Here is a 17960-nt window from a genome sequence, read left to right as displayed (position 1 = left end):
TCAAGATCAGAAGGGATTTGGACTTTCCAACTCAAATGAGATACCTTGGAAACCCACGGAGCGAAGTCTTCGAACGTCTAAGGGAAGTCCGGCCAAGAATTCTGTAACTAGCTGAATTACCAGTTAAGTGTGACGGTGGCTTAATGACATTGTCAGACAGATTAGCTCTCGCGATTGTGTGTCCAGCATCATCCTCAGATGCTCCACCAAAACCAGAACTTAAACCAAGTGAGGAGAAAGGGCAAGATGCAGGAGCCATCAGGGAACGGAAGCGGGGAGGCTGGAAAGCGCCGGCCTTATAATAATAAATTTTGTAGAAATATCAGACTCTTAAAATTTGATTGGAATAAAAATTGAAGAAAAAAGAAAACACACACATTGCAAAGATATAAAAATACATAAAGGATGAAATGGAGTCAAGAGCAGGACCTGGGATGCACATCCGGCACTCTCGAACGCACACGGCCTGGCCTTGATGAGTTCCAAGAGCAGGACCACAGATTCAGCTCCACGCTTCCAACCATGCTGAGACGACAGAGACAATGCAATCACTTATAAGATTTATAGTGTTCCTGAGACAAACACTCCGCAGCTGTTCAACAGAAATGCAGCTTTTGCTAATACCTGAGACAAATTTCTCCTGCGGGCCCTCATCGGAAGGACACCGCATAATGCCATACTTCGTGTCCTTGGAACTATCCTGGTGATGTATGCAGCAGTAAATTTGCTCGTTCTTAGGGTGTCCAACAAAACAGGCAGATGGTTCAAAAAAATGGAAACACAATTAAGCCGAGTCCCAGAGCCAAAATTACGTGTTCCAAGGGTAACATTTAGAAATGCATGTCCTTCGACTGGTCCTCACTAAATATTGTTTCTTACAACCTGGGCTATTTCTTTTCCCCCTTGCTTCTTCGTATTTACCCCAGATTGGGGTTGGAAATATAAGGCGGATAAGACAAACTCAGGTGGCAAAAGGTCTGAGATTTTTTTACCTTCCTTTCAGGCCAGCCATCTGGCCTGCTGGTTTCCGAGACGCCTACCCCACCCAGCACTAACGAGGACCCCTCAGTGCCCCTGATGCCGATAAAGACAGAGGGGAGAACTGGATTTTCACTCGCCACCTGGCAGAAACGAGGCAGCACCCCATTTCCCCACCAGCATGGAGTCAGAGGGGGCCTGCTAAAACAAGAGATTGAAAGGTGATCCGAAGTCTCATAACTTAATACCCTGAATGCACATAATGCAGTTTTAAAAATCACTTATATCGAGAACTAGGAAATTTTCAACTTGAGGAAAGACAATCAACAGATGCCAATGCTGAAACCACACAGATGTTGGAGTTATCTGATGAGAATTTTCAAGCACCTATAATAAAAATGTTTCAGTGAGCAGCTACGCACGTTTGAAACAAATGAAAAACAGAAAATGTCAGCAAAGAAACAGAAGATATAGAGAAGAATCGAATGAAAAGTTTAGAACCAAAAAATTCAGTATTCGATTTGAAACTCTACGAATGGTTCAACGGCAAGAATGGAGAAGACAGAAGAAAGAATTAGTTAAGTAGGAAGCGAAACAAAAGAAATTACTCAATTTGAACACCTGAGAGGAAACAGACCAGGGAGAAAAAATAGCAGAGCCTTGGGAAGCTGTGGGATATAAGAAATGATCTAATATTCATGTCATCGGAGGCCGGGAGGGAGAGAGGACGCAGGGCCTGAAAGCATCGTTGAGAAAATAATGGCTAAACATTTCTCCACATGGCCAAGGAACATAAACCTGCAGATTTTTCAGAATAAACTTAAAAAACTTTATGCCGAGATACATTGTACTCAAACTTCTGAACGTTAAAAACAAACATAGATTTTAACTTTGAGCTCTACCAGTTCAACCACTTCTAACAAATGGAATGAAAAAAAAAAGAAGTCATCTTTTCTCTCTTAAACTAAGGCGTTTCTCTGGCCCCTTTACCATTCATCTCTCTCTCTCTCTAATATAATTCTTTCTAGAAGAAAGCAATAGAAATGTCATTCGAATGCCCCTCAAGTGCAGTTTCTCAGCCTGTTTAAATGGAGGACTCTAGAAGTTCAGAATAAACTATCAGGTCCAAAAACTAAATAATAATAATAATAATAAATACAAACATCTCAATCATCTACCTACTATGGTCATCTGCAGCATGAGTGATTACATGAAAAAGCCACATAATTTGCCACAGTGCAACTTGGCTTCTGCTGGTGGAAATGACGCTTCTGAAACATATCATTCCTCAAGAAGTAAGCAAAAGAATCGTTTTGCCATCTGGGAAGCTTTAGACAAAATTCCATAAGAAAAACTATTTTTAAATTCCAGGAAAGGCATGATCTATTATGGTGTTGGGAGTTGATAGGACACCTCCCTAAATGATCCTAGGGCAAAACATATCAAAATTATAATTATAGACTTTTTTTTTTTAATTAAAACATTGCATAGGAGTGGGTAAACTTGTCCACAAATTCTTAAATGCTTTTGTTGTTAAAAATAATTAAATTATGAACTGTGTATTTAAATAGTTAAAAAAAAGAATAAGAAAATAAACCCAAGGAAGAAATGAGAATGAATTTAATAAACATAAAAGGATAAAATCAATGGGTTGAAAACTGAGAAACAGTAGAATTTTTCAGTGCACAGGTTCTTTGAAAAGCCTGACGGAACTGGTAAATTTATGGCAAAGCTAATCAAGGACAAGGCAGAGAGAACCCAAAACACACAGGAGAAAGAGTTAGAAGCAAAAATACAGTTTTAAAGGTTATCTGATAATAGAATGTGCAGTTTTATATTTAAAAGCTTAAAAATATGAATGAGTCTAGAGACAGAGTAATTACCAGATCTCTTCAAGAAGTAGAAAAATTATATTGGCCAAAAGAATGGAAGAGTCATAATCGAACTGGTAAGCAGCTTTTGAAATGGCTCTGAACTCCCTCCTGCTGTGTGCTTGACCCAGCGATTTTCTCCTCTATGCAAAATACAGCGAAAGTGACAGGATGTTGCTTCCAAGATTAGGTCACCAGACTTCGGTCTTGCTCACACCCTCTCTGTCTCCGGCTCTTCCCGCTTGCTCGCTCTCGAAGCTCGCGGTAGCCACTGCCCTGTGGAGAGGCCTGTATGGTAAGACGTTGGGGGCAGCCTCCAACCAAGAGCCAGCAAGAAACTCAGGCCCTCAGTCCCACAGGGTACAAGGGATCGAATCCTCCCACAGCCAGGTGAGCGAGCTGGAAGCGGACCCTCCCCATCCGTTCCCGGGGCTGATGCCCTGACTGCTGCCTTGCGAGACCCTAAGCCAGAGCACCCAATGAAACACTCTCATGGCAGTCACTATGAGAGAGTAAATGTTGTCATTTTAGGCCACTAAGTTTTGGGGTAATGATTATCTAGCAATAGATAAATAATATACAAACTATCTCCAAAAAATGTACCAACCTAGGCAAGCCTTTTAAAGAGGGGGGTAACTCTTTAAAATCTTCGAGAAGTAGATCAGTTCCATGCTACCTAAACTTTACCAGAATGTAGACGAAAGCTGGCACTAATATTTATGAATCAACATGGTTCCTGATTTTCCTTTTGGAGGGAATCTTAGATTTTTATACCAGGGTTATAAATTGGGGAGCTGGTCATAGAAAAAGAGGGATATCAGGAAACATTCTTTACCTAATAAAAATAAATAAATATCTATTTCAAATGAATAGTTAACATTATATTTAACAGGAAAACACCAAAGCATTCTCATTAAAACCCAGATTGCCCATTATGACCTTATTATCTTACATCGTCCCTGAAGAACAAAAATAGAAAGTGTGGGATAAATATTGAAAAGCCGGAGACATAACTATCATTACTTGAAGTCGTTTCTCTGAAAACCAAAGAGAATCAACTGAAAAATTAGTATAACGAATAAAGTAATTCAGTAGGTGTTTACACACAGCAGATCGTCCAAGGTGGACCTGTGAAAGTATTGTAGGAAATACAGTCAATATAAATTTGGCCAATAAACAAATGTAGACAAATAATTAAAGACGTGAAAAAACGTGAGTTCCGTGAGGAAGGAAAGGGTCTGTGAGGACGCGAACACCACGCGCCAGAAGGACGGACGTAACCGCCAGTCCATGTTTGCTCGACTGTGGCCCCCAAAGCTCTCGTTCTCAAGGGTGTCAAGGCAATGACCTGTGGACGAACGCTCAGGGCGTGTCACAGCTGCCACCCTGGACATTTCTGACCCCGCCTTCGGAAAACATCTCGGGGGCCTGCGTGGCCCACACCCTAGATCAGCACCTGCCTGGGCCAGCCTGCGAGCACCCGATGACCTCCCAAGGGGCACACGCCCAGGGGAGCTTCCGGAAGCCATTCCACCCTCCTCCTCCTCGGCGAGGCGAGCCTGCCCCTGAGGTGTTCTCCTGTCTAACGCTCGCCTCTCCCACGGCAAACGCGTACCCTGTGCTGTCCTCTCTACAGCCATTTTCCTGGGGCATAAAAACCTCCCGATACTAAAAGAAAAAGGAACAATTCAAATAGAGATCTTCCTGGACTCTCAAGGCAGAATAACAAATCCTTTTGCGAGTCAAGTGGCTTTCATGGCTTTGCTTTCAACGAAAGTGATGGAATTAGTAGCAGAGGCAGGGCCCTGAAAAAGGGGGTGGGTATACAGTCTCTCAGGGTGTAGACGCTTTTTAGGGTTTCGACTCTGTTAGGGTTTAGAGACCACCGCGCTAGAAGCCCGAGCAGCGTCTCCTTGTCCGCTATGGTTGGCTGTGCTCCGGCTTCACATATGAAACAGTCGTGCGATTATTTCAAACATTTACAGTGGCCCGGTCTCTGCCGGTTCCCACCAGCCAGCCGACTTCTTGGACAAGGGACAGGACCCGCCAGACTCCGCTGCTGCCCAGTCCCACGTGCTTGCACAGTCTTCGATGCTTACGAAGTTCCCACAACAACTGCCACCCGCTGGGATGGAGTCTGGACTCCGCCTGCCACCTGGGTGCCATCTCCCTTAATCCTGCTCCTTCTCCATCTCTAACATTCCTTTGGACCACTATCCTCAGGTCCTCCCTCACCTTCGGCTCTTCCCCATCGGTGTAGTTAATGTAATCACTTCCTCATGCGAAAATCTCCTCCCTCAATATTTCCCCCCCGAACTATTGTCCCATCTCACCTTTCCCCTCTCGATACGAAATCCTGGACTCGGTCTTCCCCTCATGCAATGTTTCATTCTGATTTTAACTTTTAAAGTGTTCACAAGTTCATGTACATAAGCAATATGAAAATATCCTTATTGTAAACATATCGAATAGTCTAGAAATAGTCAAAAGTCAAAGCATTCCTCCACCCACACTGGTCCCAACCTCTTTCCACTGCCCTTTCTCATGTGAAATTTAGAATTGTTCCATCCACACTTTTATATGCTATTTTTGGTAGCCCCCCTCAGTCACAGGGGACACATTCTAAGGCCCCCCGTGGATGTCTGAAACCACGGGTAGTACAAAACTCTATGTATACTATGTTCTTTCATAGACACGCATACCTCTGATAAAGTTTAATTTATAAATTAGGCACAGTAAGAGATTAACAACAATAACTAATAATAAAACAGAACAATTTTAACAATATATTGCAATAAGTTACGTGAATGTGATCTCTCTCTCGAAGTATCTTATTGTACTGTACTCACCCTTCTTGTGATGCGTTGGTAGGATCATTCCTTAAACAAGGTGGCCGTCACCCATGCTTTCTGATTATGTTGCCAGAACACGGGCAGATAATTTTTGTGCGTGGATGTTTCGCTCCATCCACTACACCTGGCTTCATCATAGGCCCTGCAGCAATGCCACACGGTACCAGAGTTCATCCATCTTCTGTGTTTTATGTCCTGGGGCCTCCTTTGCACTGTTATAAATGTACGTTCTGTTAGGCACCATCTTCCAGAAGAGCCCGGTTTCATCACAAATGAAGACTTGCTTCAGATGATATCCTAGCTCCTTAATCAGCTTCTTCATCGGCGGATGCAGACTCCGCAGTAATTTTTTTATTTCTCAGTCCAAACCTGTTCCTGAATCTGTGTGACTGTCCCTTACTTACAGTAAATGGCTTGGTATCTCTTGATTCAGGGAAATGATTACCGAAGTCTTCGGAGGGGCGCAAAGCTTTCTGGCTTAACATATCATAGATGAGAACGCGTTCTCTGCTCCCATCCTCCATCCTCAAATTTAACGCCTTGTCCGTCTTAACTAAGCACTTACCACGCACTGTGGCCATGACTTTTGCAGTTTGAGGTGCAACAGCAAAACTAGCGTGAACTTCTTTTTCCTTCTTCACAATTTCACTGATAGAAGATTCGTTCTCACCAGAGATTTTAGCAACCTCGGCTTACAACTTTTTTTTCTTTCCTTATTAAGCTGAGAAATCTCACCTTTTCACTTAAAGGAAGCACGTTACAGCTCCTCTTTGGCGTATCCGAATTGCCAGCATCGTTACTCTTGCGCTTTGGGGCCATTATTAAGTAAAATAAGGGTTGTTTGAACACAAGCACTGCGATGCCGACAGTCGACCTGACAACCAAGTTGGCGACTACGTGACCAACAGGTGTGGAGCCTGGAAAAGGGGCGAGTCACTTCCGGGGCGGGGTGAGCGGGATGGCACGAGATTTCATCACGAGACTCCGGAAGCATGCAAGCGAAAAACTTGTGAATTGTTTATTTCTGGAATTTCCCATTTGACATTTTCGAACCTTAGTAACTGAAACAGTGGAAAGCGAAACCTCGGATAAGGGAGGACGGCTGTATTTACACGCAGATGTGTTACATACGTAGTTTCGTGCTGCGCTGCCTATTCCTTCTTCTCATAAGCTGTTTTGGCAAATATATACACACATATATATTTCTTTTCTCTTCTTGAACATTGCCTGGTGTTTTGTAGAGTGCACCATAATTTCCTATTAACCAGCTTGCAGGTTATTTCTAATGCACTTCTCTGTTGATGGACTTTTAGGTTATTTCTATTTTTTCCCTTTAAAAACAAGTATTATAATGATTATCCTTTTATGTACATCTTTGCTCGCCTGCAAGATCATCTGAGGAGAGTGGGAGGAGCTAAAGCAATTGGCCTTTGTTTCTGGGGAAAGAAAGAAGGCGAGTGACATGTCTAAATTCTTTGTAAATGTGCTGACAACTGAACCTGCTGGTAAATAGACTAATGGTATTTGCTAGGAGATCTCTTATCTATGGAATGCTCTTAGTAGGTTATGGCTGGTTAAGGACTGGTTATGGTAAATAAACTTAGAATTTATGGATTTGTGAGGCTAGACTCCTCCATTACATTTAAAGCATAAAATTTAATTGGCCACGCGGTACCAGAGTTCATCCATCCTTCTGTGTTTTATGTCCTGGGGCCTCAAGCAACACACTAGATAGGGTGAAAAATGGCGAAGCTTGCTCACCTAAAGGCTCCCTGCTGTGAAGTGTCCTACCCACCTCACGTGAGAGCTTATCTATTTATTACTTTGGGCCAGAGAGCATGTCCAGTGTGAAAATGAGAGCTCTGGAAGACACGTAGGATGTTGCAGTTCTCCCTGCTTTGCCAGGACCTTGATTGCCAGTGTCCTTGAAATTACGGGTAAAGCTTTACATGGATAAGATCTCTGATGCATGAGTTGATTTGACAGTCTGCTCCTGCGTTAGCATAGAGATTACTGGATGTCGCCAAATCGTCATCCAAGAAAGGCTGTATCAGTTTCTATTCTCACCAAGAGTATGAGTTTGTTTCTCAGCAACACTAATGGTTTCACCAATCCGAGGGCCAGTAACTCACCGACATTTAAATGTGTATTCTTCTGTTCATTAGTATTATTTTTGCATGTTTTTTTGATTTGTGTGTGCGTGTTTCCTGCTAATATTATTTGCCCCTTTTTTAGGTTAAAATTTTCTTGAGAAACATCTGAGTGTAATGGTGAAGTATGTGGATTCTGGGTCGGGCTCCTAGTTTGCTACTTGCTAAGCCTGTGCCCTCAGAAAAGTTACCTACATTTTAGTCACCTCATTCAATGCCTAGTTCATAAGGTCATGAGAAGATGTAAGATAATCCATGCAAAACTGCAAGAATATCGCCTGGCACAAAGTAAATGCTCAAACAACGACCGCCAGGCATAGGAGCTCTTTATATACTTTGCATATTAATGGATTATTCAATTTGTCGTGAATATTTTCTCCTAGTCTTTTGCTTCCATTTTAACTTTGCTTATAGACATTTATCAGGCAGGAATTTTTTAATGCAATCCGACTTGTCATTTCCTCCTTTACGAATTTTGCTGTAACCTGATTTTTCATCTGAACCATTTTATTAAATCGAGTGCTCCAGACTTCAGTTCACGACTTCCGGCTTTGTGGTCGGAATCTTAGGATTCTTCTTCGGTCTCACCGGACATCACTCTCGTTTTTCTTTCATGGAGGGCGATCGGTAGCCACTCCTTCTTCACTAAAGATCACGTCCTTTTGCCCTTGCTTCTCTTTCCACATCACAGTCCCTGGACGGCCTTATTCGCGATCCTGGTCTCAACAATCCCCACTAGGCGGACGACGCTGACATCTTCTGAGCAGTATTTTCGATCTTGATGTCCCACAGTTACCTTAAATGTCTTCTATATATGTTCAGATAGAATGATCTCTAAGGGATACCGGGATGCTTTTTTCCTTTACTTCCAGCACACAGTATGTGTGGAATATTTTTTATGAACAAAAGAATACAAATATGTCGAAGTAATAAGAACAGAATCTCTCTAGGACACGAAAACTGGTAGAAGTGGTCGTCGCAATGGGAGAAGACATACTTTTCGTGTTAACGTCTTTGTGTCTTTTAAATTCTGTGCCATGGTATGTAATGCCTATTTAAAAATAAACACGTGTCTATAAGTATATAAAAGGGACTCTCTCATCAGCCGCACCAAACCTCGTCCTGTGTTGGCCGGTGATGTCACCTCACTATTCGGCCTCTGCTAAGCACTTGGACATCATCCTCCACCTCCTCAAATGCACATCCAAGTACCGTACGGAAATGGCACTCTGTTGAAATGCCTCGGAAATGGATCCCTGTCCCACCGACTCATTCGACCCTAAGAACATACAGTAAGTCTAGTCCTGGGATACAGATGAGATGGATGACGCCCCGTCAGCAAAATACCCTCACAAAGTCCCACAGAACAGCCACACCGTACATTAACATAGTATTCCTTAAATAACTGATTCCTTAAGCCACTTGCAAGTATTTATTTAGGTAATAGATCATAAAACATTTTTATAATACACATAAGAAAAAACACATTTAAATGAATAAAAAATAACAGGTGACAGAATTTAGTGTTTATAAATGAGATCAATAACTTTAACGATCAGAGAAGAAAATCAAAGTGTGTTTAAAAGTTGAGGTCATGCTTTACAATATTTTATAACAAAAAATATTAGGTTTTTAAAGGTAATACACTGCTTAATAATTTTTCAAATGATTTCATAACGGATTTCTAGACTGTCATATGTGGACACGAAAAGTAAAAAAGGCAATAACTTTGGCAAGCAAAGTATTAGTCCATAGCAGCTTGTAAAGTTTACTTTTCTATGTAAAGATTCTCCAATTTACATTTGTTCTTGTTACAGGAACAGGAAGAACTAATATGCCGAGTGTATTTGAGGCATCTGTAAGCTGTACAGCAAGAATACTTTAAAAAGCCTATATTTTATGAAAATGTGCACCACACAGCATTAACTGAGGAAAGGTAAACCCTGTGATTGCTGTCTTCTAAATAAGACATTTAACCCCCAAATCTCACACCATAACCCCTAAGTCCACATCTGTTGTTCGCAGGCAGCCTCAAGCTTTAAACTAATGTGCATGTGCTTCTTACCTCCATTACTAAGAATGTTCCTGCAAAGTCCCATAGAAATTTTTTCAGTTCTCTAGTAACAAGACAGATCATGATCTATAAAGGACCACAACCTTTAGGGAGGAGCATGGAGGCCAGAGAAAGAATGAGCAAGTCAGAGGTTACTGTCTCCAACCCCTGGAAAACCTTTCTAATTTGAGACTCAGAGCTCCAAGAAGACAACTTAAAATTTCTTACTTAAAGGAAAAAAATTATCATGAATAACTGAATAATTAGATTTCTCGGAAAATGAAGCTTTTTAAATTAAGATTAGCAAAATCGACTATGCTGAATTTTTTTCCTATCATTTATGAATGACAGAAGAGAAATCGATTGAAGTTTTACATACAAAAGATATAAATACTGCATAATATGTAGTGAATATTGGCACATACCCTTTCGTATTTAAAGCATAAAATGTAATTGGCATATCTGATGCTCTTAAGACACATTTATGAAAAAGCTCAGAAAACGCCTAAATGGTATGGAAACGTCCCACAGTTTAAGGCTTTCCAATGGTCTTGTAGCAAGCATCAGGTTGCCAGAGGCGAATATCAACAAGGACTTGATTGAGTTTCTGCATCCAGAGATCCCGCTCTTCCTTAGTGTCTGCTGACAGCCAGTTCCTACAGGATCGAACAAACACACGTCAGGACCCTTTCACCCACTCCATACCTCCCCGTACGCTTGCTAGGAAAAAAAACGCCTAGATGAACCAGTAAAAGGAGCTCCTCTTTACCCTCTTTGAACGCAGGCTAACCAAACCCATCTTCTTCAATGACAGCAGAATTTCCTCACGGACTGGTTCGCTGAATCATAGCTCACACCCATGACATCTGGTAAATACTGAGTTTCCACACCAAAGATGCAACCGTCTTTGCGCAGGTGGCCCGGCCTGGGCAATCTGGTGGTGTGTGCCACCCACTGTGTGGGCCACTTCCTAGCAAGAGCTAGCGCCCCACAGACCTGAATGTGGGAGCTCCCCAAATTCCCCAGACTCGGGTTCCCCAAGAGCTGGAATCACAGGCTCATGGCTTTATAGGTAATATTATTTTGTACTGTCTCTCATTATTTTTGTGCTACTGTATTAGTAGAACATGGTATTTACGATAAGTGATCTAAAAATCCTAAGGCTCGTCTATCCCAACCTCTCTGTCCATTTTAAGAATCTCTTCTTTGCATCCACATTTAGCCACAAGTGGAATAAGTAGTTCACAGGGCAGGGGTTGCCCTGACTCACAGGCCAGCCCGCTCTTCCGGTTGTTAGAGGTTTTCATGTTCTACTCTTTGGGCATCTTTATAATTTCTCCGCACTAGTATGAGAAATGTGATAAGTATGGATAAGCAGTGAGTTGATCACCTATTAGTCAATGGAGAAGAACAAGACACATGTAATAATAATGGTGACCATCTGCGGGGCTCATTCCAGGTGCTTGGCACTGTGCTAAGTGCGTCTACTTATTCATCTCTATTGTCACCCTGTGGAGTTTATTGTACCCTTTTAACACAGGAACATTCAGAGGGTCAGCAAAGTTAAGTAACTTGCCATGATTACATTTTGTAAGTCAGTGAGTGAGGATTTAAACCCAGGTCTGTCAGCTACAAAGCTGCATGTGTGACAGTGCCCTTCCATGGGATGGGCATTTCCAGTTCTACTGTGCAGTCTGTAGTTGGAAGTGGGCAATATTAATCAGAAGAGAAATCTTTCATCTTGAAGGAGGGAAAGAGAACAAGGTTGGTGAGTAGAAACAAAAATGAGATACAGTAAATTTAGATAAAAGGTATAGGTCAAAAAGGCCCTGTGGAGAAACAGATAAGACAAAGGGAAATGTAGAACTGCAAAACATTTATATTCTGCAAAATACGTGATCGAAAGTTTTAAGAAGCCAGTAAAGACTCAGCCAAGACTAAATTGAGAATGCGCCACCTTCGAACGCTTGGATAAAGAAGCGTCCACTCATATTATGATGTAGAGAAAAGCTGCACACAAATGAAGTACAGAGTAATTAGAGCAACATGTGATCTAGCTATTTCTACTGTAGGAGAATGTCAAAAAGGTCTGGGAGGGTGTGTGCATAAAAGATCGGCTTCTATGAACATGCAGTAATGGTTAAAAGGGCTAAAATGGGCCACTGTGGCCAGGAACCACCACATGCTGCGTTTTGGTTGGTTTCCCCACTGACTGTGAGCATGGACAAGGGAGCTAGCCGACGAAAGGCAAATCCGTTTTGCCTCTTCTGTCCTATCTGATGCCAGTGCTGCATACAAGGTCTCTAAGGGAAAGGAGGGATGAGTTCAACTGAATTAATCTGGAAATAAACCAGACATCAAGAATTTCCAGAGAACGGGTCCCCTACCTAGCTATTTTAAAACAGGTTGGCAGTAGCTAGGCGACTTTGTTCTGTTTTAATGTAGCGTCTCTTGGCTGGAGCATTCTGACATTTCCACCTCAGAAGCTACGAAGCCAGTCTACCCATTTCCCTGTCTACTGTGCTCAGCAACAGCCTCATTCACACAGACTACGTCAAATTCTTACTTTGTCCTTAACCGTAACTTTGCACACTGAAGTCAGTTTTCAAGTTTCTCTTGGGCATCCAAGCAAAATAGTCTTAGACTCTTAGCAACAAGCTTTGCATCTTATACTTATGCTTAGAGTTAACAAAAAAGTGACACCCCCAATAGTTTATGATGTTACTCTCCAACCAGAAATTTGCAGAGTAAACGGAGATTGTTGTCACCTGATTAATCAAGGGTATCTTGGAATGAAAAGGGTTGTCTAAAGTCTCTTTAAATACTTGACTTCACGATTATACATGAAATCTTCAAGCTTAACCCAAAGTAGATTAGCTAACTGCCTTGAAAACGGCTACACAGCGATAAACTGAAAATCATATTAGCTAACATATAACTTGAATGTTATGTTTTTCTTAACTATATTAGGTTATTCTCTTAATGATATGTTTTGTTTTCTCGTTAAGACTGTACCTGCTTCAAAGATGAAACTATCTCTAATATTTCTTACAGTGGTGAGGAAAGAACAATTACTTTGTTGATAGAAATATTTACAGCCCAACACATACTTGGTGACACAGAGCGTGTCCCTGCACTGGCTGACAAGAGTCTCTCGGTCATCTTCTCTTTGTGGTCGAACGGTAATTAATTCGAAAGTGTTTCGTCTTGCACAAAATTCTCTGTTGGCTGGTTCTATCTGATGACTGGTACAATTGGCCAGATTTATCCTTCCTATGGGATTCTTTAAAAATAAATTTAAAAAATAATTAGTAGAAAATAACAAGACCATTTAAGTCAGTAAGCATGAAACAGTATTTAAGTCTGTACAAACTTAAAAAGCCATTAATTGAAGTTAAAATTTAATGACACTGGGTTTAGAAAAACATGTTTTATTGTTTCTTAATAATACAAACCATAAATGGACCTAAAAATAAAAACTAAAAATGTCAACTGGAGCTCTTAGCCAGCTTAAAAAAGAAACTCTTTGTTATGTAAAACTTCAAACAAATATTTTTAAAAAAGCAGTATAATGAACCACCATGTACCCAACAACCAGCTTTAATGATGAGAAACACATTCAACCACCTTTTGTCTACAGCCCACTCACTTCCTCCCAAACACCTTATTTCATCTGTAAATTATTTTTATATATCCCCAAAAGATAAGACCAAATAATTTCTCTGGACTGTTGGAGGCCATGTCATTCCCATGGTATGAGAGTCAAAGATTAAAATTCATGAGATTAAATGATCCTAAAAAATGGGAAAATGGACATGTAGGGCACAATTTAGACACAGCCAATGAAAGCATCAACTCTATTAGTAATTTAAAAAAGAAATGAGTCTATGGCCATGCCATCCTGAACAAGCCCGATCCCGTCTGATCTCGGAAGCTAAGCAGGGTCGGGCCTGGCTAGTACTTGGATGAGAGACCACCTAGGAAGACCAGGTGCTGTGGGCATAAAAAATAAAAAATAAGGGATTGTAAGTTGACAAGGTCCTTGCAATCTGTGAAGTCAACCAGGGTTGCCTCGCCTTAAAAAAAAAGAATAATAAAAATTTAAAAATTTAAAAAAAAAATTAAAGTGAAATATACCATTTTAAAATATTAGATTGGCTACATCTGGGAATAGGATCGATAACCTCTCTGTGTCGATGGTGCTGGCACAGCTGGCGTGGGTGAGTTACAGAAACTCTTAAAAACTGCTGGTGAAAGCGTAAAACGGCTTAAGCAGTTTGATAACAGCAATCAAAAAACACTCAAAATGGGCATATTCTGATCCTACAGTTCCACCTAAAAGAAATTTATCTTAAGTGAATATATAAGTGCACAAGATATTTAGATAGGTGTAGTCACTGTTTTTTCATAATAGTGAAAAACTTGAAAACATTAAGTGGCAGTAACAGGGGGCTATTTAAACAAATAATAATGTCTCCAGCAAATTACAGCCGACGGAATCGTTTTGAAAATCCCCCCATTACATAAGCCCCCAAATGCTAGAAAACTGATGTGACGACAAAGTAAAAGAAACCTTCAAAGACCAAAACTAGTGAGGAAGAGAAAGTAGAGCGTGGTAAGCTGGCCTCACGCCGGGCTTCCCTGGGGTATTTGCCAAACACCAGGACTCAGCAGCCTTGGCTCACACAGGTGAAGTGACATCATATGAAGTCTGGCTTTAAAATACCCCAGCAAAACAAGAACAAAAAGGTATGCGTGTTGTGGAGAGATAACGAAACATGAAAATTAATAACTGCCGAAGCTAGGAGTTCATTATACTATTTCTCTGTTTTGTGTATGTTTGAACACTTTCAATTATAAAAAGTTAAATATACAGGTACATATAGTTGTGTGTGTACAAGCACAAAAAGCAAGCCACCAGCCACCCAGACACCCCTCTGAGTATGTGGACTAAGCTATTAGCTTCAACTGGACGGATAGCATTTTTAATGGCTTAGTCCACATACTCAGAGGGGAATCTGGGGAGCTGGCAGGAGCCAGCGGGAACACTTACCTGACATGCTACATGAAAGTCAGTGCTTTCACTACTGACCAGAACTATTAATATTACCTTCCGTTTCTCATCATCTGGATAAGTCCAATAAGAGATACAGTTTCCAGAAAGAATACACCATCTTCGATGCCAGGCACCAAAACCACTGACATCTTCGAATATGGTCTGGAAAAGGCAGTGAAATACTGACTTTAGAAATCTGAGAATCAAATAAATGTTAATTCCATAAGTTAAAAACTTCAGTATGTTGGAATATTTCATACCTCGCCATCTACTTGCATGACGTTCATCATGTCTTTTACCTTAGTAATGAAAATCACTAATTGCTCATATCCAGAAATTCACCCAGACTTTCGGGATCATCTGTACGCATATGGCATTTAAGAACTTGCACATATGGACCCCAAATAAATACCTTTATCTAATACTAGACTTTTATAAAGCACGGTGTCCCTAACCAAATGCTCCTTAAACAAAGTGCTTCAACTGTTGGACAGTAACATGATATGAGACTATCATACCTTATCTATTGAAAAAACCAACAATAGCTTAGTAAGTTCGGCTTCTCTTAATACAGGAGACCGGCATTTAATTTTAAGTTTGCATAACGAAACTTTCCATGATAGAATGAAACCTCAAATTTATTTATTAACTTAATAATTAGCTCACGTTAACTAGCTCACACCAACCACGTATCTTCTTACCCCGCAGTTTTTCCTCCTTCCTCCCCAAAGCACGTTTTTCCCAGGCAACACTGGCTCACGGCCACCCGAGGAAGAAAGACAGGAACCTTATTCCAACCTCAAGGGCGACGTTAGTACGAATGACTCACAGCTGTTTTCTGTGTTTGCATTTCACCTCTTACGTCAAAAAGGTAACGGGGAAGGAAAGATTTGATGGGTAAGAACAACACACTTATTCTAACACTGTACTGTAATCAGAGAGGAACAACAAGAGGGCGGCCTTTGCATTTTTAGAGCCGAGGAAACTGAGGGCCAAGGAAATTAAACGGCAGCGCACAATCGGAACGCAGAACCGGAACCTCCTGGCTAATTCAGAACGCCCTTGTCTTGGTGCCCATCGGTCTCGAGAGAGCTGGACCAGGGGCATTTTAGAGCCACCTATCAAGCTTCTGTGGTTGGTAATTTCCTTCCTTCCAGCTGTCGCGGACACATCAGGAAGGAAAAGTGAAGGAAGCAACTTTAACTTCAATTACTATTTTTAATAGAGCGTAGACCTATTTAAAGGCATTGTTTAGATGGGACAGAAGTTATTCTGGAGAGTTCTGAGCAATTTCTTATACTTCTATAAATGAGGATGTGATAAGAACAGGCTATGGGAGTCAAGACAGAGTAAAAATCTGAAGAGATCTGACTCTAAACTAGTTAGAGCCCAGCTCTAAAATCAAACAGCTCGGACATTATATGCAAATGAACTAGCTGCCATAACGGAGTCCATCTGTTGCTAAAGGTGTCTACAGTAAAATATGAAAATATTTACATTAAAAGCAAAGGTCAGTAGGTAAACACTGCCTTCGAATCAGGAATTTATAAAAACACTTTCCCAAGACTATCTAGTGCCACCTGCTGGATTTACGCGACAAGATGCTAACGAGGAAGTCAGATTTACAGGCCCCTCGGCCGCTGGGCTTTCTATTCGATCCAGCTCTTTTCTCTGCACCCTCTGACGGCGATGGCAAACTGATGTGTCTTGTTCAAATTCTTGTTTCAAAAAAAAAAAAACAGAAGCTACTGGATTTTCTCTACTTCTCACACCAGGCCCTCAGTCGTCTGTGTATTCTACACACACGCCTTTCTCCTCCGATAATGGAAAAAGTATGATTCTGTGTAAGATCAACCCCGTGGACAGTGGCTTGGGTCTGATTTCTTCCCACGCTCTTGACCTTGCTCCATACTATCCCTTAACCCCAGTGTGGGTCCCCACTGCCTCTATCCCCAATGTCTCTGGCCCTATTAGAAGCTACCCGCCCATTTGTTTTTAAAGACTCTCATGTCTCTCCAATCCCAATAAAATGTCAACAAAATCCTCTCTTCACCCTACACATCTGGGCTAGTACCACACTATTTAACCCTTTGCAGCCAAACTTTGTTTCGAAGAGTGGCTCACACCCTCATCCCTCCCCTTCGCTCCCTCTACCACCATCTGCAATCAGCTTCTACTCCCAGCAAGACCACAGAGACCAGCTTTCTAGTAAATAAGTCCGACCCCCTCAGGCCTGACCACGTCCTCCTTCAGACTGTCTCTCCCCTAGGCAACCATGACACAAAATTCCCCGCTGCCATAGTCTCCTGTGAGAGCTCCTCCTCCTCCTCCTCCTGGGGTGGAAACCTCAGCGTTCTTCCTGGTTCTGCTGCAGGCAGCTCCCTCTGCCCTCTGGGCACTGCCTCTGCTGCAGGTGGCCCAGTCTTCATCTCAACTAGAATGCCTATCTTAGCTCCACACCCAATCTCTGAAACATGCCTCTGGGCACCTAAAATGCAAACTGTTTAAGACTTAAGGCATTAAAACCTCTGCCTAGGGGAGGGATTGATTGGCAAAGAGCATGAGGGAACTTTCTGGGGTAATGGTCTACATCTTAACAAAAATTTGGGATGCACAGATATATGCATGTGTCAAAACTCAGGGGATATACACCTAAGATTCAGGAGAACGTGCTAAGTCGATGACATTCTTTGAAATCCTCCCAAACTATGGTATTTTCGGCAATGGGCAGAGGGACGGCTACGAGGCTGGCTAGGTAGCAGATGGGCGGTAAAGCCAGGGCAGCAAAACATGGCAAAGGCGGAACCTACATGGCGGATATACACGGGTGCTCACTGTAAAACCGCATCAGCATGGCTACATGTTTACCAGTCTCCGCAAAAAAATCTTTGGGGGAAAAAAAACACTTTCTACTCCAAACATGCACGCACACTCCTCCCTGCCACCCGAAAGCTGTGCGAGGCAGAGGTCTGGATGGCATCCTGACTTCTGCTTGTCCAC

The 17960-nt window shown here is 41.7% G+C and overlaps 1 protein-coding gene and 1 pseudogene across 3 annotated transcripts in view; one reads left to right on the top strand and one right to left on the bottom strand.

Moving 5' to 3' along the window:
• Positions 1 to 9268: 9268 nt before the first annotated feature.
• Positions 9269 to 17960, bottom strand: part of ANLN (anillin, actin binding protein) — a 46744-nt gene continuing 38052 nt past the window's right edge. For all 3 annotated transcript variants that reach the window (XM_039862752.1, XM_039862751.1, XM_039862753.1), the window contains 3 exons: positions 15015 to 15122; positions 13015 to 13187; positions 9269 to 10560 (listed from right to left, as the gene is read on the bottom strand). In XM_039862752.1, the coding sequence (XP_039718686.1) occupies positions 10437 to 10560; positions 13015 to 13187; positions 15015 to 15122 (405 nt within the window). In that variant the 3' untranslated portion in view covers positions 9269 to 10436. The remainder of the gene's footprint in view (positions 10561 to 13014; positions 13188 to 15014; positions 15123 to 17960) is intronic.
• On the top strand, positions 13788 to 13906 carry LOC120602656 (uncharacterized; annotated as a pseudogene).

Source organism: Pteropus medius, unplaced genomic scaffold, assembly GCF_902729225.1.
Source record: "Pteropus medius unplaced genomic scaffold, Ma_sr-lr_union100, whole genome shotgun sequence".
Classification (NCBI taxonomy): Eukaryota; Metazoa; Chordata; class Mammalia; order Chiroptera; family Pteropodidae; genus Pteropus; species Pteropus medius.
The sequence above is the reverse complement of the archived record's forward strand: the minus strand, read 5'-3'. Positions and strand labels throughout refer to the sequence as shown.